General features: G+C 64.5%; 1 protein-coding gene across 2 annotated transcripts; it reads right to left on the bottom strand.

The window, feature by feature from the left end:
• HIP1R (huntingtin interacting protein 1 related) lies at positions 1-26,728 on the bottom strand. Of its 2 annotated transcripts, XM_036276942.1 has the most exons (32): positions 26,550-26,728; positions 13,739-13,802; positions 13,233-13,375; positions 13,036-13,092; positions 11,834-11,914; positions 11,445-11,521; positions 11,133-11,194; positions 9,087-9,227; positions 8,482-8,539; positions 8,324-8,399; positions 8,050-8,190; positions 7,906-7,967; positions 7,650-7,722; positions 7,385-7,568; positions 7,177-7,265; positions 6,983-7,099; positions 6,806-6,907; positions 6,397-6,591; positions 5,137-5,284; positions 4,943-5,029; positions 4,458-4,565; positions 4,199-4,335; positions 3,890-4,000; positions 3,603-3,661; positions 3,317-3,347; positions 3,146-3,208; positions 2,712-2,812; positions 2,503-2,608; positions 2,290-2,413; positions 2,159-2,220; positions 1,133-1,336; positions 1-873 (listed from the first exon to the last, which is right to left on the bottom strand). In XM_036276942.1, exons 1-32 carry the CDS (start codon positions 26,640-26,642, stop codon positions 826-828), a joined length of 3,204 nt encoding a protein of 1,067 aa, XP_036132835.1. In that variant the 5' UTR covers positions 26,643-26,728; the 3' UTR covers positions 1-825. The 2 variants fall into 2 exon arrangements, with proteins under 2 accessions (XP_036132835.1, XP_036132836.1); XM_036276943.1 differs by lacking the exons at positions 13,036-13,092; positions 13,233-13,375; positions 13,739-13,802; positions 26,550-26,728 and adding an exon at positions 12,986-12,999.
• Positions 26,729-26,836: the final 108 nt, after the last annotated feature.

The following is a 26,836-nucleotide window of genomic DNA, read 5'->3' as shown; positions in this document are numbered from 1 at the left end:
TCAAGCAATGTGAGCTCCTGGAGTCCCCCGACGGGGCAGGCAGGGCCGGGCCGGCTGGGCCTCAGCTCTGGGCGGACGGGGACAGAGCTCCTGGGGAGCACAGGCCCCCAGACCAGAGGACGGAGGACGGATGGCAGCAGGCGGGCAGGCGGCTCCTACCTCTGGGCTCTTTCTGGCCGAGCTGAAGTCACCCAGTGCAGGAGGTGGGGGGCAGTGGGGAGCAGCCAGAGCGGGGCCTCCAGGGCAAGGGCCACCGGACGGGAATGAGACAGGAAGTGGGCAGCGCCACACTTCAGTGGGGACAGACTCCAGGGCGAGACGGCACTTGTGCCCGGTGGACATGGGGCTCTGGGCCACAGCAGCACCCAGGCCACCTCCCCCCAGACGAGGTCACTCCCCAGCACTGCCCTCACTGGTGCCTGAGCGCGCGGCCGAGGAGAAAGGGGCTCCCCGGGCCGTCTCAGTCCGGACAGCACGACGGTCGTCTGCTCCTCGCCTCGACCCCACGGCCTGCTCCCCGGCGGGCACACACTCACAAAGAAACGCTGACCGGGACGCCGGGTGTTCTGTTTCCTGAACTGTGGCTCAGGCCTGCTGAGTCCTGACTGCTCTCAGAGTTCGTTTCGGATAAATACTCAAATCCAAGGGAACGGCCCCTGTCCGCCCCCTCGGCCCAGATCCCGCGGGCTCCACTGGGCTGGGGCCGCAGGGACGGACCGAGCAGAGCCGCCTGGGCGCTGGCGCGGGGACTGTGCCCGTCTCCCCAGCGGGTAGCCAGCTCAGCCCAGGCCTGCCCGCCAGCCTGCTGCGGGATCCCTCCGGAGCCTAGGAGTTCACGAGTTGAGCCGGGCACACGCCATCCTTTTTGTCCAGCTGCAGGGGTCAAAGGTGAGGGGCTCACTGGACAGGCCAGGAGTGTATGACCCAGGCCAGGACCCCCGCACCGCACCCCCATCTCCTCAGCCTCACGCACCTTCCCCTTGAGGGAGCCAAGCCCCCACGGTGCTGGGGCAGCGTTTCTGCCCTGCTGTGCTTTCGGACCCCCAGGCCCAGGCCCACAGACCGGGGAACAGAGGCAGCACCCTCTGGGCCCTCCCCACCTGGCACTGACCCCTGGCACCCGTGGTCCTACCTGGTCCTGCCTGGGGACCACACTGGGCTTCTGAGCCAGGGGTGGCTTCCTGGAGGCCCCGCTGTGGGGGGCAGCGCCGGGCTGGCCAGGCCCCCCTTCGCCAGGCGTCCCCACCGCCACGGCCAGCTCGTAGTGCTGCTTCCGGAGCTCCCCCAGCCGCACGCGCTCCTCCTCCAGCGTCTTCTCCAGCTCCAGCACCCGGACCTGCAGCCACACACCACTCAGCAGGCCCCAGGCCCCTCCCCAGGGAGCACCCCAGCACCCGGACCTGCAGCCGCACACCGCTCAGCAGGCCCCAGGCCCCTCCCCAGGGAGCACCCCAGCACCCGGACCTGCAGCCACACACCGCTCAGCAGGCCCCAGGCCCCTCCCCAGGGAGCACCCCAGCACCCGGACCTGCAGCCGCACACCGCTCAGCAGGCCCCAGGCCCCTCCCCAGGGGGCGCCCCAGCACCCGGACCTGCAGCCACACACCGTTCAGCAGGCCCCAGGCCCCTCCCCAGGGAGCCCACACTCGGCATAAGCACCCCCGGAGCACACCGGACCTGCAGCCACACACCGCTCAGCAGGCCCCGGCCCCTCCCAGGGGGCGCCCCAGCACCCGGACTGCCCGCACACCGCTCAGCAGGCCCCAGGCCCCCCAGGGGCGCCCCAGCACCGGACCTGCAGCCGCACACCGCTCAGCAGGCCCCAGGCCCTCCCCAGGGGGCGCCCCAGCAACGGACCTCGCAGCACACACCGTTCAGCAGGGCACCAGGGGGCGCCCCAGCACCGAACTGCATCCACACCACCGCTCAGCAGAACCCGGGCCACCCAGCACACCGGACCTGCAGCCAATACGACCATTAAGCAGGCCAGGGGGCACCCGCACCCGGACTGCAGACCAAACACACGCTTCAGCAGGCCCCAGGCCCCTCCCCAGGGGGCGCCCCAGCCTCTGGGAGCTCAGCCGCAGGGGCGGGACAGGCTGGGAGAAGCCCGAGGGCCTAAGGAGCCGGGCGGCTGTGGGGTCGGCATGGCACCTACCTGGGTCTCCATCTCCTGCTTCTTCAGCTTGATGAGGGACATGCCGGAGAAATCCATGGTGTCTGTGGCCAGAGAGGGGTAAGTGTCTGTGTCCCTCTCCCTCCCCCCGCCCCCCAGGCCCTGGCCCTCACCTCTGTCTTCGATCTGCTCCTGGCCCGACTTGGTGGAGGCCACGACGCTGGCGGCCATGGCGTTGACGGTGCGGGAGCACTCCTGCAGGCGGCTCAGGTGGCGGCTGTCCTTGTTGGCCTTCACCTGAGGGGGCGTGGGGTTGGGTCAGGGTGGGCCCTGGGGTCACCGGCCTTGGGGACCCTGACCGAGGTCAGGCCAGGCAGAAGCCTCACCTTGGAGGCCGCCACGAGCTGGGCCGTGCTGGCCGCGATCTCGTGGGAACAGACGATGAGCTCTTCGTACTTGCCGGTGTGGAGCACCACCCTGTCCGCCGACTCCCTGGGGGCGGAGCGGGGCAGGGCTGGGTCTCCCACCTCCTGAGGAACTGGGTCACCCCCACACGCACCCCACTCCCTGCTGCCCCCCACCTGGGGCAACATACACCAGCTGCGTGGCGCCCCAGCCCACGGCCTTGGAAGCGGAGATGAGGCCTTCAGTCCACCGAGAGTTCTTGGCATAAAATTCCTGCTGCGTGGCTGCCCCCTAGTGGCAACACGAGGGGAGGGCAGGGCAGACTCAGACATTACAGGCGGCAATGGATGCTGCCCAGGCCCTGCTCCCCACCCGCCAGCCACAAGGGCACATCCCGGGGCTGGGGGGGGGGGGGCTCAGCTGTGATTCCCAGGCACATGTGCATGCTGGGGGGGGTCTCATCACTGCACACAAAGGAGCCCTGTGTTCGGCTCAAGCCACAGGGTGAAGTGATCTGGGGTGAGGAGGGCGCTGGAGTCCCGGCCCTGCGGGAGTCTGTCACTCACTGGCCCAGCTGTGCGACCTGCCCAGAGGGGAAGGGCCCCACCTGGAGGCCCCGCTCACCCTGCCGCTCTCCACAATCTCCTTCTGCAGGCTGGTGGACGTCGTCACCAGGAGCCGGATGGCCTGCCGAGACCGAGACACATCACTCTTGGGGCAGCCCTCTCAGCGACAGAGCACCCTAGGGTCCCGGCCACACAGCACACAGGCCCCGGGGCCCCGCTGGCCACTCACCTTCATGAGGTCTGTACAGGAGTTGAGGATCCTATGGGTGGGAAGAGGTGAGGAAGAAAGGCAGCTGCAGTGTGGCCCCAGAAACCATGGGGGGCGGGGAGTCGGCCCAGCTCCTGGCCTCTCGTATGGACACCCTTAGGCCAGACACTGGGTGCTCAGCAGTGAGGGCCCACAGGATGGGGTGCACTCCCACTCCCCGTGCCTCTGGAGAGCAGAGACCCCCCCCCTCCCCCGGAGGTGCTGGGGAACCTGCCTCGCCTTGGACCTGGGGCAGAAGTGGGCTCACCTCTCGTTCACCTCCAGTTTCACCCCAGAGCTGGCGTGGCGGGCCTGGTTCATCATGTCCTGCACCAGGGGCACAGCCGTAAGCGGGCTGGGAGGAGGGGACCACGAGGCCTGGACCAGCCCCCTGGCAACAGCCCCGGAGCCAAGGTGCCACGGAGCCAGGGAGGGGAGGGTGCGGCTCAGGGCGACACGTCAGGGCTGCCTCGCCACCCTGACCTGCACAGGCCATCCGTCCTCCGCAGAGTGGCGCAGCCTGCACGCAGCCCACCCCGCTCCAGGGCTCCTCACCTCGATCCTGCGCACGGCCTCCTCAATGGCCGAGGACGTGGCTGCCATCTCCTTGTCCACCATGGCCCCGAGCTCCTCCTGGCGCACATCCAGGCTCTTGGGCTTCAGCTCCTGGAGGAGGAGGGCAGCCAAGGGTCAGACAGGGTGCAGCTGGGGCAGCAGGACTCTGGGGCAGAGGGGCTGCTCCCAGGCATGGGTTCAGCCCAAACTGCAGGAAGGTGCAGGGAAGTCAGGGACCCAAACCCCAACCCAGGTCCATAGCCTGCTCACAGCCCAGCCCACACCCAGCACCTTGGCGGCGCCCCTCACCTGGGCTAGCTGGAGGATGCCCTGCAGGGGGCTCCGCACCAGGCCGGGCTGGGCCTGCTGCACAGCCTGCTGCTCCTGCAGCTGCCCCATGAGTGCCAGCGCCCGGGCCCCACACTCCCTGCAGGCGTCCATCAGGCCTGAGTGGGGAGAGCGTGAGGGGAGCTGGCGTCCGAGCGCCCTGGGAGAAGCCCCACAGTCCCCCCCCCCCCCCCCCCCCGCCACCTTGAGAACCTATGGGACACAAACCAGGCCCACGTACGGTCGGCGGGATCGGTGGGGGCCAGGTGCGCGGTGGCACTGCCGTTGATGATGGTGTCCGCGACCAGGTGCGAGAACTGGGTCAGGGCTGCCACCAGGGCAGAGGCGTCTGTGGGCGAGGACAGGACGAGACCCTCAGGCTGCCGCCACGGAGGAGCCAGCTCTGCCAGCTCTGCCTCAGAGCAGGCATCACTCCCTCCACCCAGCCAGCCCAGGCCAGGCCCCCGGCCCCAGACCCCAGACCGTGGGGGGGGCTCAGAGGGAGAAGGCGCGGGGCCCGGTCATGCAGCTGGGAAACGGCCGGACGCGAGCCGCACCCAGCTCGGTGGACCTGGCCTGCAGGGGGCTCCTGGGGGCACGAGCGAGGGGAACCTGGCTCAGCCTCTTGAGGAGGTACCCGCTGTGGGAAACCTCCCCGAAGAGGCGAGAGGAACCAGGACTCAACAGCCAACAGCCTCTGCCTGCCCAGTCCTGTCCCGTGCTTACCTGACCTGGAGGTCAGGTACTGGGCGTGGCCCGTCTCCAGGGCACCCACAGTGTCCAGGGCTGCCTGGGCCCTGCTCACCAGGTAGTCTGCAAGCCAGGAGAGGAGGGGTGAGGAGCAGAGCCTCTTGGGGGAGGGGCACCTCCCTGCCAGCCGGTCAGCAAGAAGGTGGCTGAGGCCTAGCCGGTGGCCCTACCTGGGGAACTGGTGCAGCGCAGGTGCAGGGGGTCGTCCAGCTTGCCCACGGCATCCTGCAGGATGCGCTCGGCCTCGGCCGCTGTGCGCCGCAGCACCGCAAACTGCTCGTCCAGGAGCCTCTGCTGCAGCCCCTGCTCCTGAGACTCCTGGGGAGAGCGGGGGCAGCGTGGAGACCCGCCCGGGGGGAGCCTCACAGCAACTGAGGACCCCTGAGGCCCTCTCTTGGGGAGGGGGTCGGAGACAGACCCTGCTCTACCCCAGGGACCAAGCCCCTCTCAAGAGTGGGGTGAACAGCTCAGTAATAAAAAGACAAACCACCCAGTTAAAAAGTAGGCTAAGAGTCCAGCCGGTGTGGAGCATCGACACATATACCAAGAGGTCACCGGTTCAATTCCCGGTCAGGGCAGATGCCCAGGTTGTGGGCCTGATCCCCAGTGGGGGGTGTGCAGGAGGCGGCCAATCGATGTTCTCGCTCATTGTTTTTCTCTCTTTCTCCTTCTCCCTTCCTCTCTCTCTCTAGAATCAATCAAAAAAATATTTTTAAAAAAGTAGACAAAGAATCTAAACAGCTTTTTCTCCTAAGATATGCACATGGCAACGAGCACATAAAAACGAAATGCTCAGCGTCACTGGCCATCAGAGAAATGCACGTCAAAACCTCAATGAGGCTGCAGGTCAGCCCACTGGAGGGTAAATGGAAAGATAGCAGCCAGCGCTGACGAGGACACGGGGAAGGGGACGCCGCACACACTTCCCGTGGGAACGGCCAGCTCCTCAGAAAGCTCCACAGTGGCGCCTGTCGTTGCACATGCAAGGGAAGCGGAAATGTCCGCACAAAACCTCGTACCGAGTGTGCACGGCAGCAGCATTCACCGTAGCAGAGTGGAAACAACCCGAGTGTCCATCAGCTGACGGACAAACCACACGGGACCCCACAGCAGAGCGTCACTGGGCCCGAAGAGGAGTGAAGTCTGAGACCCGGGTGGACCCTGAAAACATGCTAGGGGAGAGCCAGCCCTGGGGTACGAGACCTCGTCTGTGCCTGAACAGGCAAACCCCGAGACAGGGAGCGGGTCAGATGTTGCAGAGGCGGGTGGGCTGCAGATGGACTGCTTAGTGGGCAGGTGCTCTCTGGACTGGACAAAACGCCCCAGAGCCAGGTGTAAGCACGGCCCTGTGAGCAGACACCCGCTGACTTGCTCCCTCAGCGGCAAGCCAGCTGTCACCGGGGGGTGGGGTGGGGGGGGAGGCCCGCTACCTTGTGGGCCAGCCGCCCCTGCAGCTCGTCCCTCTCCTGGGCGTGCCGCTGCTGCTCCTGGCTCAGCGCCGCCTCCTTCTCCTGCACCCGGCCCTGGGCCGCCTGCAGCTCGGCCTCCCGCTGCTGCACGGTGCTGCGCAGCGCCTCCTTCTCCGCGCTCAGCGCGTCCAGCCGCGAGCTCAGCGCTGACCCGCTCTGTGAACACCGACGGGGAGCGTGAGCCGGGCTCCCTTCATCTCACCGCGTGTACAGGCTGCGCGGTCCCCCAGATGGCAAGCTTCCCGAAGTCCAGGCCCTTCCCGCGTGCCGTGTGCTGGCCAGAGGTACAGCAGGCTTGCGGAGGGGCCTCTACAGGAAGGACCTGGACTTCTGCCCGTCTGGCCGGAGGCCGGGCCCAGCGTCTCCGTACCTGCTCCGTGCGGCTCAGCTCCTCCCGCACGCACGCCAGTTCTCCAGCCTTGGCCTCCAGCTCCCTCCTGAGCTTCTCCAACTGGTCACTCTGCTCCTCCAGCTGCGACAGGAAGGGCAGGTGTCACGGGCCGTGGTGCGGGGCTCTGGCGTCAGGGCCTGTGCACGGGGGACGCACCTTGACCTCGGACTCCCGCTTCGCCTGCTGCATCTGGAAAGCCAGCTGCTCCTTCACCCGCGCCACCTCCTCTTGGTGTTGCTGCTTCTCCGTCAGCTGCTTGGCCGTGTCTGCGTTCTGGGGGGGCAGGGGACAGGCTCAGGCTCTGCCCGGTCAGCGCCCCACCTCCCCCGCCTGCCGCCCGCGGGCCCTGCCTTCCTGAGCAGCTCGGCGTGCGTGGCGATGAGCCTGCTGTGCTGCTCCTTCAGCTTGGTGTAGCGCGTCTCCGTGGCGCTGGCCTTCTCTGCGGGCGAGAGGTGAGGCCGTGACCCCTGCTCGGCAGAGGGCCCCCAGCCCCCGGAACCAGGCCCGCCGCTGGGGTGGGCCCCGCCTGGCCCCGCCCCGCCCGGCCCGGCCACGCACTCTCGGCCTCCTCGCGCAGGCCCTGGTTCCGCTCGCCCTCCAGCTGGGCGGCCCGCAGCTGGGCCAGCTCGTGCCGGAGCTGCTCGTTGTCCACCAGCGCCTTCTGCTTCTGCTTGCGCTGCTCCTCCAGCTCGGCCTCCAGCGTGTTCACCTGGCCCTTCAGCTGGGTGATGTAGCGCTGGGCCTGCGGGCGGGAAGGACTCGATGCGGGGGCTGTGCCAGGCCTGCGGGCGGGAGGTGGGGCACCGCGCAGACCCGCCCTCACCTCCGTCCTGATCTTCTCCAGCTCTGCGCGGAGCATCTCCACCTCCCTCTTCAAGGCCGCAATCTGGAGGTCCCTGGGGACAGAGGTCGGGGGGCAGGGTTTTCTGAGGCCCGCATCCCGGCAGGCAGGCCAGGCGAGCAGGAGATCCGGAGGACCGCCCAGGACCTGGAGGCCCTGGTTCATGGCCCCACCCACAGCCTTTCCGACCAGGACATTTCCAGCCCCGCCCAGTGCAGTCGGTACCCCAGGCCCTCACCTGTCGTCCTTCAAGGAGCCGTTGGGGGGTCCAAATGTCTGGTCAAAGAGGTCGGCCACCACCTGCCACAGCAAAGCACAGTGACTCCCAGCCTCCAGGCCAGGAGAGGGAGCGGAGGGAGGCCCAGTCACCCAAGCGCCTCACCGCCGGCTCCGCAGCAGGGGGGCCCGTGCTGATCTCGATGAGGTTCTCCGGCTCCTCGTCCTCGGGGGCCTCCTCGGGGATCACCACCACCGGCTTGATGTGCTCGGCCAGCGCCGAGGCCCGCAGGAAGTTGGGAGGCCCCTGCAAGGGCCACAGGTGGAGCTGCTCGGGGAGCCCCCGCCCCACCCGGAAGCCTTCCCTCGCCATCCCCAGAGCCCACGTGGGGCCCTGCCAGGCACAGACCCAGGGCGGGGGCAGGGGCCTCGGGTGGTACCTCGGGCAGTCGGGGGATCTGGATGAGACGCTTGAAGTAGAGCATGTCGGATGCTCTGCGGAAGAAGTTCCTGAGGCTGCGGGGACAGGTGCGAGGTCAGGGAGGGCCCGGCCCACACGGCTGTCCCATGGCCGTGCCCACAGCCCTGCCAGCTGTACCTGTGAAACTGCTCGTGGAACCGGTCCCTGTGGCCTTGCAGGGTGTCCGCCGGGAGACCTGGGGGCACAGGCTCAGTGAACTCCATCTCCGCGCACTGCTCGCGGCCGCCAAGACCCCCGTTCCCTCCCTCCCTCCCCCCGCCCGCTCCTCCGCTCTAGGGACGGTCACAGGTGAGAGATCACTGCCACTTGGCCAGCTCCCGCTATGGAGGGAAAATGGGGCGGGAAGGGCAGTCCTGGGGCCACGGCAAACCCGCGGGGGCCTGGCTTGGGGACACAGTGAGTGTGCGGGGGCTGATGTTCGAGTGGCTCACATGCCCCAGGACAGTGGTTCCCCTGCTGGGCCCCAGTGGGACGCAGGGCCCCTGCGAGGCTGTGTGCAGAACGGCCAACGGAAACGCCTCTTCTCACTGAGTATTTGTTCTGCAAAACACTGACTCTTCCTAACGAGCACGTTATTCGAGCACGTTATTCGTGTCAATGGGCAGTGAGCTTATCGTCACTCCTGTAATCACTCCCTCGACTTTTCAAACTTTTCATCTCTGCCACGGGCCACGCCCGTCAATACTGCACCCAGGGCCGCGGGGCGGGGCGCCGGGACTCACAGGAGTGCAGCTTGAACATGAGCTTGACCGTGTAGTGGTAGAGGTGGCTGCAGTCCTGGATGACCTGGATGAGGGGGGCCAGGCGGCACTGGCCCGAGGACATCTGGGACACCGCGATGGCTGTGTTGAGCTGCCGGAAAACTGCGCGAGAGGCAGAGGAGGAGCGTGACTGGAGCTGCCGCAGTGACAGTGTGGCGGGGCGGCGTCTCAGGCATTGTCCCTGGGCGGTGCTGGCCTGGGCAGCTCCATCCAGGGCCTTGGACACTAGCGGGCTCCGCAGTCCTAGAAGGGGAGCCCCGTGTGCTGGGGCTGCCCCAGGCAGAGGCCAGTGCTCCCTCAAACTAGGGTGACAAGGTCGGGCAAACAAAATCTGGCCTGGCTCGGCCAGGCTTCCCCCGGTGCACCCAGGACAAGTAGCTGCAGGGGCAGAGGCAAAAATCAGGACGCAGCTCAGTGACCCCAAAACCTCACTTGCACCCGGGTCAATCTCCCTAGACCCTGACAATCAAGCCTTTCATGAGATCGTAGAGTAGGAGGGAGAGGGACAAACATGAGGCCGCCCTCCTGCCAGCTCTTCTCTGGGCAGAGATGACAGCGATGACAGCGAGCCAGGACGGGAGAGCCGCCAGGGCGCCTACTTGGGCTCGCACGCCTGACATTGTTCCAAAGGGCGGGCCCAAGCGCTGGGCACCTCCTTCACCTGGCCTGGGCTGGGGCTGTCCGCAAACCCCCATGGTGACATGAGAAGACCCAGGAGGGAGGCACAGAAGGAAGGAGCTAAATGCGGTCCTTCTCCTTTTCAAAACATAATTTTTTTTTCTATCCTCACTCGAGGACATTTTTTCATCTATCTTCAGATAGAGCAGGAAGACGAATGGGAGGGAGTGAGGGAGGGAGGGAAAGAGATAGAGATAGAGATAGAGAGAGAGGGAGAGAGAGAGGGAGAGACACCGAATGGCTGCCACCCACACGACCCCAACCAGGGCCGGGGACAAACTGCAACCAAGGTACATGCCCTTAGCAGGAACCGAACCTGGGACTTTCCGGTCCGCGGGCCGACTCTAACCGTCAAACCAAACCAGCCAGGGCTCAAAACTTAATTTTTAATTGCACATCAAGTATATTTCTCTTGTATAAAAATGAGAACACACACAAAAAGTTCTACTTGGGGTTTTTCTGAGACAGCCATCTGTCCACTGAGGGGCACTCAGGGGGTTCCCATCTTTGGCTGTGTAACCGGAGCGGCAATGCCCCTGCACCTTCCTCTAGGCACGCAGGCACGAGGCACCACCAGGGTGCCCCTTCTTTGTGCTTCAGTAAGATGTCACCGCCGCTAGTGCCGGGGGCCTGTCTGTGGGCTTCCTCCACCTTCTGGGGTGGGGACCGCAGGACACGGCTGCCGCCTGGCACAGAGCCCTGGACACCTTCCTGTGGCTCCCTAGTTGGGTCCCCGGCATGGAGGTTCAGCTCCGTGCTGCTCACTGGTCCGCCCAGCCTGAGGCCCGACCTGGGAATGCCAAGAGACTGCCCAGACCCAGCTCTGTGACTCCTGGTTTTCCCTTAAAAAGGCATTTGCTTCTCCTCCTCCCGTGGAGTGTGAGTCACCCACAAGCTATTCAGTAATAACTTGACAATCACCTCGGCCCCAGGAGGGGACTGAGGCTTCCTGTCCAAGGTGGCCAGGGCCCAAGCGGGGAAATCCCACACTACTCGGAGGCCTCTGCCGCAGAACACAGGCAGGTGGCGGGAGCTGACGGCGGGCTGGGAGCCTGAGTCCGAGCCCTGCGAGCAGCCCCTGGTGGCCTGCGCTGGGAGGAGGGCTCACGCGGAGGGAGGAGCAGCAGACACACCGCCAGGGCCTGGCACCCTCTCCGTGCTCTGGGGGCACCTGGAGGCCTCCACCAACTCCTGGCAGGGGCGCGGACCCCTGCAGGCAGGTGCGCGGACCCCTGCAGGCAGGTGCGCGGACCCCTGCGGGCAGGTGCGCTCAGGAATGGTCAGTCATCTGGCTAGCGAGGCCGGCCCCCGTCCCTCCCGGGAACTCACCCGACTCAGACAGCTTCAGCTCGCAGTCCATGTAGTCGAACATCTCCACGGTGAGCTGGAAGCTGGGGGAGGGGACAGGGCTGAGTGGGAGAGGTGGGGGCACGACCTGTGAGGACCCCCCCCGTTCATAGACAGGCCTCGGCACAGGACAACAGCCCTTCACCCAAAAGCGCCTGATTCTAAACACGCCCAGCCCTTGGACGGCGGCCTCCTCTCCTGGGAGCAGGACCTGCCGCCCGGGGCCAGGGACACGAGGGGCCAGGTGTGGAGGGCGCAGGAACAACAGGGCAACGGGCCGCCTCCCGGGCTCACATGTCATTGATGTCAGTCCCCGCTGCCTTTTCCAACACCTCGTCTGTCACCTCGAGGCTCGCGGGAAACTGGGGGTGCTGCGGAGAGAACACCCCCACTCAACAGCAGCCCACATGGGCCAGGGCCCAGACGGTTCTCACTTCTAAGGGACGGAGGAGGCTGGGGGCCCAGCCTGCGGAGCCGCCACCTGTCCTGCCAAGGACCAGAGGCCGATGCTGGCCAGGGCCAGGGCAGAAACACTCAGGGGCCTGGCCTCCATGCTGCCCTGGCCGCCCTCGTGTCCCCTGGGGTCAAGGTCGGGACAGAATGGAACCCCCGAGGCCCAGGACGTGGCAGAGGGAAGCCCAGGCGCCCAGGCCCCCAGCCCCACGGCCCCCGCGAGGACAGACCTTGAGGTGGAAGGAGACCTTGGTCAGCAAGAGCCTGGTGTAGACGGTCACCAGCTGTCCGTAGCGGTCGTGCAGGTGCCCCTGCGGAGGGGAGCGGGCTCAGGGTCAGGTGCCGGGCACAGGCCCAGGACCCCGCAGGACCCGGCACGCTGCAGGGCAGACCAGGAAGCTGAGGTGGGGAGACCCCAGGTGACCGACGGGGTGTCGCTCCTTCCCTGCCCGCCCAGCCACTGATTCACTCGGCAAACGTTGCCCCCCAGCGGCTGCCGCTCCCGGTGCCTCCGCCATCCCCACCGCCGCCCTCCCTCCTCGCTTTTCCTTTCTATTTTAATCTTGCTCCTTGTCAGAGACACTCCTGAGACTAGAGAGCTCTGTCCAGGGCAGCAGGCCAGCTCTGGGTTGGGACACGATTAAAATGCTGGCGGCAGCCGGGAGGTGCATCCGACAGGCGCGGGTCGGTGTCCCCCCACCTCCTCTGTCACCTCCACTCCGCAGCCCCCGTGTCTGCTGTGGCACCCTGGCCGCCGCTCTCCTCCCCTCGGGACACCGCGCGGCTCTGCCCAGCGGGGCTCTGGCATTGCTCCCAGAGGACCAACAGGCCAGAGGCCGTCTCCCCACCCAGGGGCCGCCCCAGTTCCTGGGGTGCTGGGCTGGACCCAGATCACAAGCGGCCGAGCTCCCAGACTTGACCGTGGGTAAGAGCCTCCTGGGGTGCTTCCCCAGCTCACCGATGTCCAGTCTGAGATTCTAAAGCAGCTGGTCTGGGGGCCCAGGAGCCTGAACCCCTCCATGGGCTCTAACCACTGGGCCGCCAGACAGGGCTGGGACGGAAAGGCTCGTGATTTCTGGGGCTGGAGGCCCCATCTCTGTCTGGGTCTTCCTGTACCAGACACTCCAAAGCGAGGCTGCGACTCCAGTTATGAGGCTCATCTCCCCCCCACTGTCACCCTAAAAAGCTCACTCTCCCTTCTGCTCTGAGAGGATGAAGGAGACAGATGCCCGGCAGGGACACTGCTGTCGCCGAGCCCCGAGCTGGGGGCTCAAAGGCCCAGACGGACCGCGGCTGGGCTCTGGGGTGGCTCTGTGTGCGGTCACCTACCCACAGCTCCCCGACCTCCCTGGGCTCTGGGGTGGCCCCGTGCGGTCACCTACCCACAGCTCCCCGATCTCCCTGGGCTCTGGGGTGGCCCGCGGTCACCTACCCACAGCTCCCCGATCTCCCGGACGTTGCTGCGGTACCGCTGGCAGTCGTGCAGGACCTGTGCGGGGGCGGAGGTGAAGGGCCGGCCGGCAGGAGGCAGCAGACGGAGGCCCAGGCTGCCCTGGCCTCCCGCTGCCCCGAGAAGCACGGCGGCTGGCACAGGAGACCCTCTCGGGACCAGGGGACAGCGCTACTCACATTGGGGTGCCCGTCGCGAAGGACCTTGTGGAGGACGTGGCAGAACTTCCAGCTGAGGACGGAGCTGCTGGGAAGCGGCAGGCCGATGGCATAGGACCAGAAGGTGAAGGCCCCCTTCTCGTGGTGAGTGCCCAGAATGATGCCTGCCGGGTCAAGGCCAACGCAGGAGCAGACTCGAGCGGGGAAGGCCGGGGGCCCTCACCCCACAGCTGCCGTGCTCCTCGCCCCACCCTCCCTCCCCTCGGCCGCGTTCACTGAGAGCCACGGTCCTCAGCCAAGGGCAAGAAGACGGGCAAGGTCGCGGCCCTCAGACGTAACTGGGCCCACGGGTCTGAGAGGACAGACGGTGTTCAAGATGGGACTCGAGGTCTGACGGGAGCTGAGCGAGGCAGGAGGCCGGCCGGGCCAGGGCCACAGCAGGACACACCTCACGGGCCCCCCATCTTGGCGTGGAGCTCCCCTAAACCACTCCCGCCTCCCCAGGGGCCCAGAGGCAGGGAGGATACGCCGGGCATGCTTCTCCTTCACTGGGGCCTCCTGGCTGTTGATGGCTTTACTGATGCTGATGGCCTGCGAGGGGACGGGGCGGAGTTCAGAAGCCCACCCCGCACCCAGGCAGGACCATGCCTCCCGCTGTGAAAGGCAGGAGAGGGGACAGCCAGCGATGGACAGCCGGCCGCGTCTCAGCCCAGCCGACGGACCCCCGAAGCCTGATGTGCTCAGGTCAAACCACACTGACGGCGGAGGACACGGAGCCCCCGCAGCTCAGGGACCAGCGGTAAGGACAGAAGCTGGCTCCGAGGCAGGAGACGGGTCTCAGAAAGCCGCCTGCACGGAGGCAGGGCCCAGGCAGGGCAGTTGGTCCGTCTCCCTCTGGGAGGAGCTGCCCCGACCTGAGCCCCCGCGATGCACTGTGAACACACATGTCATCCCGTCTTCCCATGGCAGGAGCCACACAGCTGCCTCTCTCCTGGGTGGGGGCCAGTCCTGAGGGCTCCACCCCCAGGCCGACCGTGACCGTGGTGACCGTGGTCCCGCCTGGGGCAGGAAGGGGGTAGCGCCTGGGGCAGGAAGGGGATAGGGCTGAGCACACCTGCTGCTGTCACCTGGCCCTGGGCAGGCAGCGATCTCATCTCTGCAAACGCCCTCCCCCACCTCCAAACGCTGGGCTCTGGTCTCGTCGCCCTCAGCTCAATGCCGCCTCTTCCGAGAAGGCTCCCTGGTGTGGCTGGCTCCTCAGCCCAAGGCTCAGGGCACCCGCTTCCCACCCCCCACCTGGCCCAGGACCTGCCACCAGCCCTGGGTCTGCTTGTGGATGTTTTGTCTCCCCACCTGGCGGTAGGGCTTATGAGCCTGTACCCACCACCCAGTACGAGCTGGGGACACCAGTGCTCGGGGACTGAAGAGCTGCCCCCGAGGACAGAGGGGCCCTGACGAACGCAGACGCCTCTGCAGGCCAGCTGACTCCCCAGGGCCCACCCCGCCCTTCCCCCAGGCAGGCCAGGAAGCCGCGGGCAGCCAGGACCTGAGCCCAGGGCACCTCCTGGTCAGCAGGCACCTGGGCAGGATGTGAGGGGACAGGGCAGAGGGAGCCCCAAGGACGGTGCTGGTGCTTTCTTTCTTTTAAATATTTTTTTGTTTTACTGATTTTAGAGAGAGAGGAAGGGGGAGGGAGAGAGAGACAAAACATCGATGAGAGAGAACATCGATCAGCCGCCTCCTGCACGCCCCCCACTGGGGATGGGGCCCACAACCTGGGCACGTGCCCTGAACTGGGAATCGAACCGGAGACCTCTTGGTGCAGGGTCGACGCCCAACCACTGAGCCACACGGGCCGAGTGCTGGTGCTTCTTTTTCCAGCAGCCGCCACCGCGCCCCCCCCTGCCCCGGAACAGCAGCCGGCCCTGCCCGGCACTGAGGTGCCAGCTCATTCGGTGCCTTGTGAGCCGACTTGGACCCTGCCCAGAGGCCGCCTCTGTGAGCCGGCAGCCCCACGGGAGCACAGGAGGCCTTTCTGATCCGACGAGCTGGCCGCTGGGCAGGGGCAGATCGGGACCCGCCCAGGGAGGCAGGCTGCCCTCCTTTCCACACAGCGCCCACTGTGGCCCACTTCACGGGGGTGCGGGCGGTGCCGGGGCTGCGACCACACGCTGTTCAGCATCGAGGGCGGGTGGGGGAGCAGCTCCTGCCTCTGGCTTCCCCGACTGTCCGAGCCTCGGTGAGCCACATGGAGGGCTCCCGTGCACAGCTGTGTGCTGGGCCTCTGCCCGCACCGCGCCCTGACTCTCAGTGCCCAGGGCCTCTGCCCGCACCGCGCCCTGACCCTCGGTGCCCAGGGCCTCTGCCCGCACAGCCCCCCGACCCTCGGTGCCCAGGGCCTCTGCCCGCACCGCGCCCCGACCCTCGGTGCCCAGGGCCTCTGCCCGCACCGCGCCCCGACCCTCGGTGCCCAGGGCCTCTGCCCGCACCGCGCCCTGACCCTCGGTGCCCAGGGCCTCTGCCCGCACAGCCCCCCGACCCTCGGTGTCCAGGGCCTCTGCCCGCACCGCGCCCCGACCCTCGGTGTCCAGGGCCTCTGCCCGCGCAGCCCCCGACCCTCGGTGCCCAGGGCCTCTGCCCGCACCACGCCCCGACCCTCGGTGCCCAGGGCCTCTGCCCGCACAGCCCCCCGACCCTCAGTGCCCAGGGCCTCTGCCCGCACCACGCCCCAACCCTCAGTGCCCAGGGCCTCTGCCCGCACCGCGCCCCGACCCTCGGTGCCCAGGGCCTCTGCCCGCACCGCCCCCCGACCCTCGGTGCCCACTTTCGTTTGGCAGGCGTCACTGAGCAGCCGCCGGGAGAAGCTGTGCCCACGTCTGGACCACGCCCTGCCCAGGCAGGACTGTCCACGGCAGCAATGATGATGCCCACAGACCCCCAGCGTACCCTGCGCCAGGCACGGGCAACACACCTCCCGGCAGCAACCTCAGGAAGTGGTCAAGAGCCCGTTTCCCTGATGGGGAAACTGAGGCATAGAGCTCGGCACCGGCAGGTCTGGCGGATTCCAGGCTCTGTGTCATTTTCGAGTCTGCTCTGCAGCTCCCCAGGCCCCTCCTTTGGGTGTAGGGACAGAGCTGGGAGGAGGGGCCTCAGGGGCAGTGCCGGGCAAGGGGCTGAGACCGTGCCTCCCCCAGCAAGCTGCCTGCTCGCAAGCCAGGGGTGCCCTGTCTCCAGGGTGTGTAACCCCACCCCAGCTGCCCTGACACCTAAGCTTGCTCCTCTGACAACTGCCACCTGGTCCCGAAGGTCCAGGCCGGAGCCGAAGGCCACCGTGCAGAGCAGGCTGCCCAGTAGCCGTCTCCGCCCCAGGTCCCGAGTGGCCCCAGGAAGGCCTGCAGGCCTCCCCTTTCTCCTCCAGGCCAGCAGCAGGGACAGAAGCAGAGCCCTGCCCTACAGGGGCGGGCTGGGGCCCGCAGGGCAGGGGAGGGAGGGCTGCCCTTCTCCGGAGCTGGGAGGGGCACACAGCTTAGCTGGGCCACAGGTTAAGGTCAGGTATCCCCACCTCCCAGTCTCCCCCAGAGGTCACGAGGCACAGGCTTTTACTTTACTGAGCTCCTTCTCATGCTGGACCCTGGACCCCCAAAAAGAGCCCTGCTCCGCCTTCTGGGTCTCCGCTCACCGTGTCACCTCCCTGACGCCACGCTACTAAAGCTACCTGACTGGCACTTATCCGGTTTTCCGTATTTGTCCGCCTTCTGTCTCCCCACCCGCTGTCAGCACCCCCAGGGGCCCCTGCGGTGCCTGGCACTCAGAAGACGGAGGCAGGGCCGTCTGCGCGGCCGGCTGCAGGAACAGGCTCCGCCCGGCAGGGACACGGCCCCGTTGTCTGCCGGCAGATGTGCGGGTCAAGTTCACAAGGAGGCTCAGTGCTCACACAGAGGGAGTCTGTGGACACCTCACAGGGCCGGGCTTTTCCTACCAGAAGCAGCAGCCAAGTCCGTCCCCGGAGGGGACATCAAGCCCCGGGGACGCCCGTCGCCTCCCCAGCCGGTCCCGCTGGACATTCCTCTGCTGGGGCGCAAGGGTGGGGCGGGCACCGGGCCCCTTCAGGCTGGACTCTGCCGGGCGATCACAGCCCAGCCCGGCTTCTGGGGCTCAGTCTGCACACAGGCGGCCCAGACCCTCGGTTCTATCCACAGCGTGGCGCCCTCATGCCGCCAGAGGGGCGGCTGGGGAAACTGGAGGATAAGGGGCGCCCAGGGCCGCTGCGGGGGCTCTCTCGGGCTTGCGTGCCCGGAGAACACTGCCTTCCCCTCTGCCCTGGAGCGGGCAGCACCAGACCGCCGCAGCCGCGCTCAGGGCGGGGCCGGCCGCAAGGCGCTGCGTGCAGCGGATGGCCAGGGCCCTCGTGTCCGGATGGAAACCCAGTGCTGGAGAGAAGGGTCCTGGTGGGAGGGAGGACGGGGCTGCCACCCTGGGGCTTTGTCAGCTTCTCTGAGGAAGGGAGCAGCTCTGACTGGTGGGGTGGGCAGGGATGGGCTCTCCCCACTCCTGAGCAGACAGGAGCGAGGTGCTGGATCTGCAGAGACAGAGGGTGGGCAGCAGTGTGCAGTCCCCGGGCATTCAGAGCACACTGCTCCTCCTGGCCGGGAAAATCCAAGGCCACACCCCAGGGAGCCGCCTGGCCCGGAGCTGCCCCTCGCTCCGCCCAGTGCCCAGTGCCCAGTGGGGAGGGAGGGACAAGGCTCCGGCGTGCCCGGGGACAGGGTCAGAATGGCAGCATCTCTCAGCTGTCGAGGTGCATTTCACACCACAGGTCTTGCTAACCTAGCAACCAAGTGACTTCCGTGGAGCCCACCACCAGCCAGGCACCTGCTGAGCACTTCACAGCCGTCTCATTCACTCTCCTAAGCACCCGGGACGCCAGGCTTCAGGAAGTTCTTCACCTGCCCCAGGTCACAGCAAAGAACTGCCGAGAAGTGCTTCTGCCTTGTTTGAGCACTTCACACACCGACTCGCTCGCCACCCTCCCCGACGCCTGCCAAGGGGACCGCTGCACAGGCACCTGCCTCTGCGAACGAACGGTCCTCTCAGCCCCCAGGACCCCTGGCCAGTCCCCCGCTGCCTCTCTTGGGGGAGGGCAGGGGAGCAGACGATGTCTGTCCCACCAGCGAACTGGCTCTCCAGGACCTGGCCTGCCTCTGGATCTGATCTGTTCAAACCAGGGTGATACCAGCATTGGGGTGTCGGGAAGCTCCCCACTCCTGTGGACCAGGGCGCGGGACCCTGTGCCCTGGGCTTCACCTCAGCTCCTCCAGCTCCTCCCGGCGGGCAGGGCGGGGACAGCCCAGAGGGCCTCCGAGAAGCGCCCATCGGGCCACACCTGCCCTGCTTCCAGGAACAATCTCGTCCTTGTTTTCCTGATAAACCCCGACGGAGAAACTCCCAGAACCAGGCTGGACAGAGAGCCGCAACGGCATCCGTCCTGGAGGGGCCCTGTGCAGGGGCGCACGGGGCACCTCAGCGGGCCCGGGAAGCCCAGCCCCTGCCCACAGCTGTGGGCTTCATGCCGGGCACAAGGGCCCAGGACGTTTGGGAAGAGCCGCAGAGTGAGGGGCAGCGGGGAGGGGACAGCACTGAGGGCAGAGCGCCAGCACCTCAGGCTCCTCGGCCCGCGGCGCAGCAACTCTGTTCTGGGAACCACAGTGCTCGGCAAGGGGTCAGAGCTGAGTGACTGTTGTCGGGAAATCTGACATCCTCTCGTCCTGGAGACCCCCTGGGGACAGACACCGCAGTTCCCCGCCCCCGCCCCCCTCTCAGTGGGGAGGCCTCACTTTAGAAAGGTGGCCACAGCTTCCCCATCCACGGGTCTAAGGCGTCACGCTGTGTCCTCGCCCACAGGCTTTCCTGCCGCTCCTCCAACCCCAGGCCCCTGGCTCTGGTCTGAACTGCCCCCTCCAGGAGGGTCTGCCCTCAGCACACGAGTGAACCCTCCTATTGACTTTCACCCACAACATTTATCCCCTCAACCATCCTATTTTCCATTTATTCTGTCTGCTTCTGACCCCTGAACACACGGCTTGGGGAATCCCGTCGGCTTCGATCCCTGCTCTGCCTCCAGTCCCCAAACCCTGGCCCTGGATGCCAATAAATCTTTATTGGGCGAATGGAAGAGTGAACATTGAATGAACAAAAGCTCTTTCAAATATAAGTGCTGGTTAGATTCAAGGCAGTGAGTATCTCTTTCTCCAGCCAATAACTTAACCACGAGAGTTAAATCCTAAAGGCAATTGTAAAACATTTTCTGTTTTAAAAACCAGCCCTGCGACGCATGGCCCTCGCCTACTTGCACTGGTATTAGGACACTAAGGCAGCTCGCGGCGGGGACAAACCGTCCTTCAGAGCCGGGCAGGGGCTGCGGGGACGGGCCCCTCCCGCAGTGCTCCGGAGCTGTCTGAAGGACAGAGATCGCATTCACGCGCCGTTGCCACCACACAGGATCTCTGCAGCTGAGGGCGGCGAGGATGTGGCCACAGGCAAAGCAGCCAGGCCCGGGGACTTCTGCGGCCACTTGTCTTCATTCCTACCCCAGCCCCCATCAGTCCCAGCCTCTCAGCCACAGAGCCCGAGGGCTGAGCTGGGCCACCTGCCCTCCTGGGGAGGGGAGTGAGGAAGGGACAGCTGCGCCCACTGTCACCTCCCCCACAGCTCAGGTGCCACAAGCAGGGGAGGACACACCCTGAGCCCCACTTCCGCCAGGATGGACAGGGAGCCAGCCTGGGTGGTTCCGTTCCCTGGGCCCTGGTGACATCACTCCACAGACCTGTCTGTCCCACAAGCCAGGGGCCTGAGTCACTGCCTGGCAGGCGAACCGACTGCAGCGTGAGGGCTGTTTACTCCGGCAGAAGAAACGGTGCCGTCCCCCCCACACCTAAACTTCCCTCCGCGCTCGGCCCCACTGGGTGCTGCGGCCTCTCGGGCCTCACGGAGCGGTGGCTTCGAAGGGAGGCTCCCAGGGAATCCACGCACACCAGGTGCGTCCCGAGCCACGTGCTCCTGGGCGCTGGGACACCAGAGGAACCAACACACCCAGCCTGAGGACCCTGGGGTTCAGGGGTAGTGCCCAGAGGGGAAGCGATGCCACTGTTGCAGCCTGCGCATGCCCACTTCCAGGGGCCGGCCGCAGTGCGGGGCACAGGGAGCCGGGGAGTAACGCCATGACAACCAGGCTGCATGGCAGGCTCAGCTCACAGAGGTGACATCTGAGTCCCGCCTGAGATCAAGTGCACAAGGGGGAGGGCCTGGCCCACAGCACAGCCCACAGGCCGGGCGTCTCAGGTTAGCCGGCTGGGTTTCCCTTTCCCCGGGCCAAACAGGCCCAGAGTCAACTCCACTTTCCACGGAGCTGCTGGAGTGAAGTGCCCAGTCGAATTCCATTCACAGACGGCCCTCCTGCCCAGGTCGGGTGCTGGCCTGGGGCAAGGTCAGAAGGGAGGCGTTTCTGCCAAGGGAGTCACAAGCTGGCTGCCCCAACTCCCCAGCTTCCCCGGAGCTTCCCCGGGGCTTCCCCGGAGCATCTTCCCAGTCCCTGGATGTGAGGCTGCTGTCCCGGGGAAGGGGGACCGTGGTCACCTGCAGGCTCGCTCTCCTGGAGTCAGCCCAGCCGCGCCGCAGACCGGCTCCTGCCCTGCCAAACCGAGGCACGGAGATAGGACCCCAGGGGGGCGTTCTTTGTACTTCCTTCTGTCCAACCTGCCCTTCTGTGCAGCACCAACAGTGGACGCTGACACCGCGTTTACTCTGCACCAGGCACGGGAAATCCCGCCACCCCTCACAGCCACTGTGTCCACTTTGCAGATGGGGAGACTGAGGCACAGGCCTGCTCTGCCACAGCACCCCTGTCCATCTCCCACCTCCTCCACTGAAATGAAAACTCAGAGGGGACCAGAACGACCTTTCTCCTTGGCCAGTGTGGCTCAGTTGGTTGAGAGATATCCCTGTGCACCAAAAGGTCACCAGTTCAATTCCAGGTCAGGGCTCAGGCCTGGGTTGCAGGCTCCATCCCCAGTAGGGGGCATGCAGGAGGCAGCTGATCTAGGTTTCTCTCTCACACAGATGCTTCTCTCCCTTCCTATCTCTCTAAAATAAAATTTAAAATAAAAAACATTAAAAAGAACGATCTTTCTCTTCCTGAAGCACACCCCAAGGCACCAGGAACGAGCCAACAGTCACACAGCGAATGGCCCACAGCAACGTGCCATGGGAATGATGAGCATCAAAGAAGGGAAGGGGGACAGAAAGGAGCAGAGCTCCACCCCTACCCCCATCTGGACCAAGAGGTCAGGTGACACCTGGGGGCTGAGGGGGTTTCTGGCAGCCCAGAGTCAGGAAGTCGACTGCCTGTCTGAGCATCACCAAGAGGGCAGAACCAGGGAGGCGGAGGGCACAGCTCACCGCCCATGACCCACCCCAGCTGGCAGGCCTCGGGGAGGTAAGTGCAGCTGGCACAGCTCATGTCCGGCTTTGGGGGCAGTGTCCTGGGGCGGCTGTGAGCCTGGTTCTCTCTCTCTCCTTTTCAGAAACGCCTGCTTCTGTCCCTCAGCCAGTCTGCTCCAGGTGCCGGGCACCATGCCCGCACATGGGGCGGGGGGGAGAAGGCAGGCCTGCCCCACCCCCACGGCAGTGGTGGGACGGAGCTGGGGTGTCTTGGCTGTCCACCACATGGTTTAGATTTCTTCTCAAGCTCGGGAACTTTTTTGGTAAACATTTAAATGAGGCCCAGAAAGGGGTTAGTGACTTCGAGTGTTAACAATACCACAGTGTTTGTAAGGAATCATGAAGACACAGGGTGGGCGCACGGAAGTCTACTGGCCTGTCAGGGGCGACCCCACGGAGGGCGCTGGGCACCCGTGGGAGAATCAGGGCGGAGGGACCAGCATGTGCGAAGTATGGGATTCCGAAAGAGCGCAGTGTGTTTGGGAACAGCTTTCAAAAAGAAACCAAGTTCCCAAACACTTGTCTGTGTCCTGTGCTCTGCCTTTAATAATGAGATTCTAAAGGATTCCTGGCAGGAAAACTTTAAAAACAAAACAAACTAAAATAGCAATGCCCTGGGCTCCAACCCAGATCAAATCACTCCAAACCTCAGGCACCCAGGCCCTGACTTTTCAAAAGACACCCCCCCCCCAGGAGATTCTCACACCTGCCATGCTACCTGCACTGGCCACTGAGCACCTGAGTGTGTGAATCCAAACAGAGACAAGCTCGGGGCGTCAAAAACACACGCCCAGCCTGTGTGGCTCAGTGGTTGAGTGTCGCCCCTGCACCAAGAGGTCGCCAGTTTGATTCCCGGTCAGGGCACATGCCCAGGTTGTGGGCCTGATCCCCAGTGGGGGGCATGCAGGAGGCGGCCAATCGATGTTCTCTCTCGTCGAGGTTTCTATTTCTCTCTCCCTCTCCCTTCCTTTCTCTCTAAAATCAATAAAGAAAAAATTTCTTAAAAAAAAAAAAAAATCAATAAAGAAAAAAAATTAAAAAGAAAAAAAACACATGGATTTTGAGGCCTTAGTAGGAGGAAAAGAATGTACATTATCCCTCTCATAATTTTTTTTTTTTTTTTGGTACATGCACCTAGTGGGAACCGAACCCAGGACTCCGGTCTGCAGGCCGATGCTCCAACCATTCAGCCAAACCGGACAGGGCCCACTCATAATTTTATTAGTGATTACATGTTGAAATGGTTACATTTGGAGACACCGGGCTAAAGAACAGATACGATTAAAAGGAATTTGTTTACTTTTTTTTTTTATCCTCACCTGAGGACATTTTTCCATTTTCTGTTCAGATAGAGTGGGAAGGAGAGAGAGAGAGAGAGAGAGAGAAACATCGACGTGATAGAGTGGTTGCCACCCGCACGACCCAACCAGGGCCGGGGACAAACTGCAACCGAGGTAAGTGCCCTTAGTGAAACCGAACCCGGGTCTCTCTGGACTGCAGGCCGACGCTCTAACCACTGAGCCAAACTGGCCAGGGCTGTTTACTTCATGTGGGTGCTGCGGGGGAGTCAGTGTGGCTCGGACTGTCTCCACTGGACAACGCTGTTCTCACCTGAGCCGGGCCCAGGAGTCCTGCGCTCCCTAAGAGCTCATGGGTACCAGGCCTCAGTTCCCAGCCTGCAGAGGGACAGCTGCCCCCTCTCCACACTGGGCTTGGCACAATGACCTAATGGGAAGCTTTTGGGCTCTACTTCCACATCCTGCAGGGGAAACTGAGGCCCAGAGAAGCAAAGAGACTCATAGCCAAGGAAAAAGCAAGACTAGAATTCAGCATTTCCAAGACTCCTACCTCTGAGTCCTTGTGGAAGGTGGAAAATAGCTCTGAAATGCTAAAGCTTTCTGGGGGCAGGGAAGGGCAGAGACAGCTGGCACCGCCTGCCTTGCATTCTGTCCGTATCAGTAACCTACTGCGGCCCCCACACATGGCCACAAGCTCAGTGTCTTCAAACAATGCCCCCAGTTCAGAGGGTCTCCGGGAGCTAAAGTCGAGGTGCCAGCAGGGCCGTTTCTTTCTAGAGGTTCTGCAGGAAAACCCATGTCCTGCCTTTTCCAGCTTCTGAGGACCCCGTGCGCCTCTGGGGCCCTGCCTCCACCTCCGAGGCGCCAGCCACGGAATCCCGCGGCCTACCCTGCCTCCGTCTCCCACATTTAAAGACCCAGGGACTGCACTGGGTCCCCCGGCTGACCCAGGCTACCAGCTCCATTTTAAGGTCAGCTGCTGAGCATTTGCTTACACGGACTGCAACGTCTTCACAGGTCCCAGGAATCAGGAGACGTGCACATCTGTGAGGGGCCGACCACCCGGGACCTCTGCACACCTTAACACAGCCTGGGAGGCGCACGCAACTGTCTCGGGAGCCAAGCGAGTGGACCAGGGACACAGTCCAGCCTTCAGGTCCGCCTGCCCACAAGGGCTTTCCACTACGCCATCTTCTCCACGGGACAGGCAGCCCCTGGTTCAGGAGGCAGGCGTGCTGTGTTCTGGGGTATTCTACACTCAGTATACGACAACAACAACAAAAACCCCACACCATTTTCTCACGTCCATTTTGAAAGGGGTTTTATGTTTTATCACCAAAGAGACTGAAGTTGTGGGGAAGAGACCAGCTTTCTGGACACTCCCCCTAGGATTACAAATACACACACACACACCACACAACCACAAGTACCAGGTACCCTCCCTGAACATTCCTGCCGGGTGGGAAGTGACCTTTTTGAAACAGGGGGTGTGGCCTGTCCATTAAACTAACACGCACACGTTTCCGGTTCCTAACCCAGGAACCCAGCAGGAGAGGCGAGGCGGCGGGTCATAAGGATGTCAATTCTAAGGAAGCCAAAGTGCTCCTTGGCAGCACGAGGCCCTGTAGTCGCCGTGAAGACACAGGCAGCACACTGCAAAGGGGAAGAAGCGTCCATGGACTGGATGTGCTATTTTGCATCCAGAGGAGACATGACAGTGGCAACCTCAGCTCCCCGGGTCCTTTCCACCAATGGGGCCTGGCTGGCAGCTCACTAGATATTTCTGGGAATGATCTAATTAAATATTAACCATGCACAAACCCTATTCCTACACATCCCTCAGCAGGTCACTCTGAAGACAAGCAAAGCCAGACACTGAACCTGAACTCTATCTTTCCAGAAAAAAAATGGGAGAAGGGGGAGCTGGAATGAGTAAATGGGTAAATGCCATTTTCACCCATTAGAAAAGTTATTCATTATAAGTAACACTCTCAGCCCCCGAGAAAAACCCCAAAGCGAAAACAAACAAAACCCCTTGTTTACCAAACCCACCACCAAAACGTGTGGATTGAGGTCCCTTCTCTTTGACATAAAAGAAGGTTGCCCTTGACTGATAATAACTGAAGAGTTAGATCAATGAACTTGGCCCTTTACATTCCATCTTCTCCATGTAGCAATCAGACCTCTTTATCCCTCCTCAAAAGCAAGGTGGGGGTTAAAAATCAGTGAATGAATAAAGCGTCTGACAACCTCCAGATTCTCTCTGCCAATTCAATCTCTCCCCATCCTTCTGCAAGTTCCTGGCACAACCGATGATCTATTAATGACTTTAAATGCCCCATTTGTCTTTATGATGGGCGATCTGGACACACACACACACACACACACACACACACCCAGGTAGGCCAGAGGATGATGATCACAAGGATAAATTAATCCGTGGCCAGGTTAGTTCTAACACTCGCTTTTCCATAAAGCCTTGGCATCCCAAGGTTTGAGCATCACTTTCATCGCTAGTCACGAGCACAAAGGGAGAAGGTCCCCGAGTTTTTTATTTCAAAACCATAGCTGCTGTAGACGGTCTGTGCTAACATGTTTTGAAAGCAACCCCCAGAGTCACCACGTCTGCAGAGAGGTGGGAAGTAAGTACCCCGCCAGTGGCAGCCACAGATGTCACCATCCGGCCTCGGACAGGGGAGGAGGGGTCCTTCTGGCCCTCTTTATTTCGAAAGCGAGATGGTTTTTTTCTCTCCCCGGGCTATTTCAGCCGAGGTGGACTTCTGGCAAATAAAGAAGTACGCCCTCCCCTCCCCCAGGCCTGAGCGCACCTCTGGGTGCACGACGAAAAGGAACAGAAACAGCAGCAGCACCGCGGCGGGGACGCAGGTCCCAGCGCACACCCCGCCATTGTTCGGGGTGAAAATAACCTTCGGGGCTGAGCGCCGGCGCGTGGGAAGCGCAGGAAGGGGGCCGGGAAGTTTCCGCCTGCCCGGCGCCGGCGCCTAATAAGGGGTGTGGACCTGCGGCGGCGGGCGGCCGCGCTCGGGCAAACGAGTCTGGCCGCATACGTGAAACTTTTCGCCCGGCAGGTGATGGGTATTGCGCAGCCCTGGGAAACAGCTCGGAGGAGAGGAAACGGGGGTTTCCCTCCAGGACAGGGGGCGCCCCGGAGGGGCCGGCAGCCGCCGGGGAGGGGCGCCGCCGGGGCAGGGCAGGGCAGCCCCCCCACCCCGGGCCGCGCCGGCGCGCACCTGGGCCCCGCGCGCACCTGGGTCCCCCCTCCCCCCGGCCCACCGCCGCGTCCCGGCTTCCGGCCACCTCGGGCCCCGCCGGCACCTCGGCCCCGGTCGCCGGCGCGCGCTTCCGGTTCACCTGCGCGCCGGGCGGCTCCGGCGGCGGAGGCCGGGAGCCAGGGGTCGGGAGCCGCCCCGGCGCTCCGGATGCGGTCGCAGGCCAGGCCCCGAGGGACGCGAGTGGGGGGCCGGGGAGAGGGGGCCCCCGCCCGCCCGCCCGCCCGCCCGCCCGCCGCGGCCCCACCGCTCGCCTGGGTCTTGTCGAACTGCTCGCGCTCGGCCTCCAGGCTGTGGCCCGGCCTGCGGCTCAGCACCCGCGCCGGCACGTTCTTGATGCTGTTCATCCTGCCGCCCCTGCGCTCCCGGGCCCGGCTGTGCGCGAATGAGCGCGCCCGGCCGGCCGCCCGAGCCTAGGCACCGCGAGGCCGCCCCGCCCGCCCGCAGCCCGGCTCCGGCCCCGCCCCTGACCCGCCCCGGCGGCCCGCCCCCTAGCCCAGCGCCCGCCCTCGCCCCGCCCCCTGGCCTAGCGCTCGCCCCG

Source organism: Molossus molossus, unplaced genomic scaffold, assembly GCF_014108415.1.
Source record: "Molossus molossus isolate mMolMol1 unplaced genomic scaffold, mMolMol1.p scaffold_m16_p_22, whole genome shotgun sequence".
NCBI lineage: Eukaryota > Metazoa > Chordata > Mammalia > Chiroptera > Molossidae > Molossus > Molossus molossus.
The sequence above is the reverse complement of the archived record's forward strand: the minus strand, read 5'-3'. Positions and strand labels throughout refer to the sequence as shown.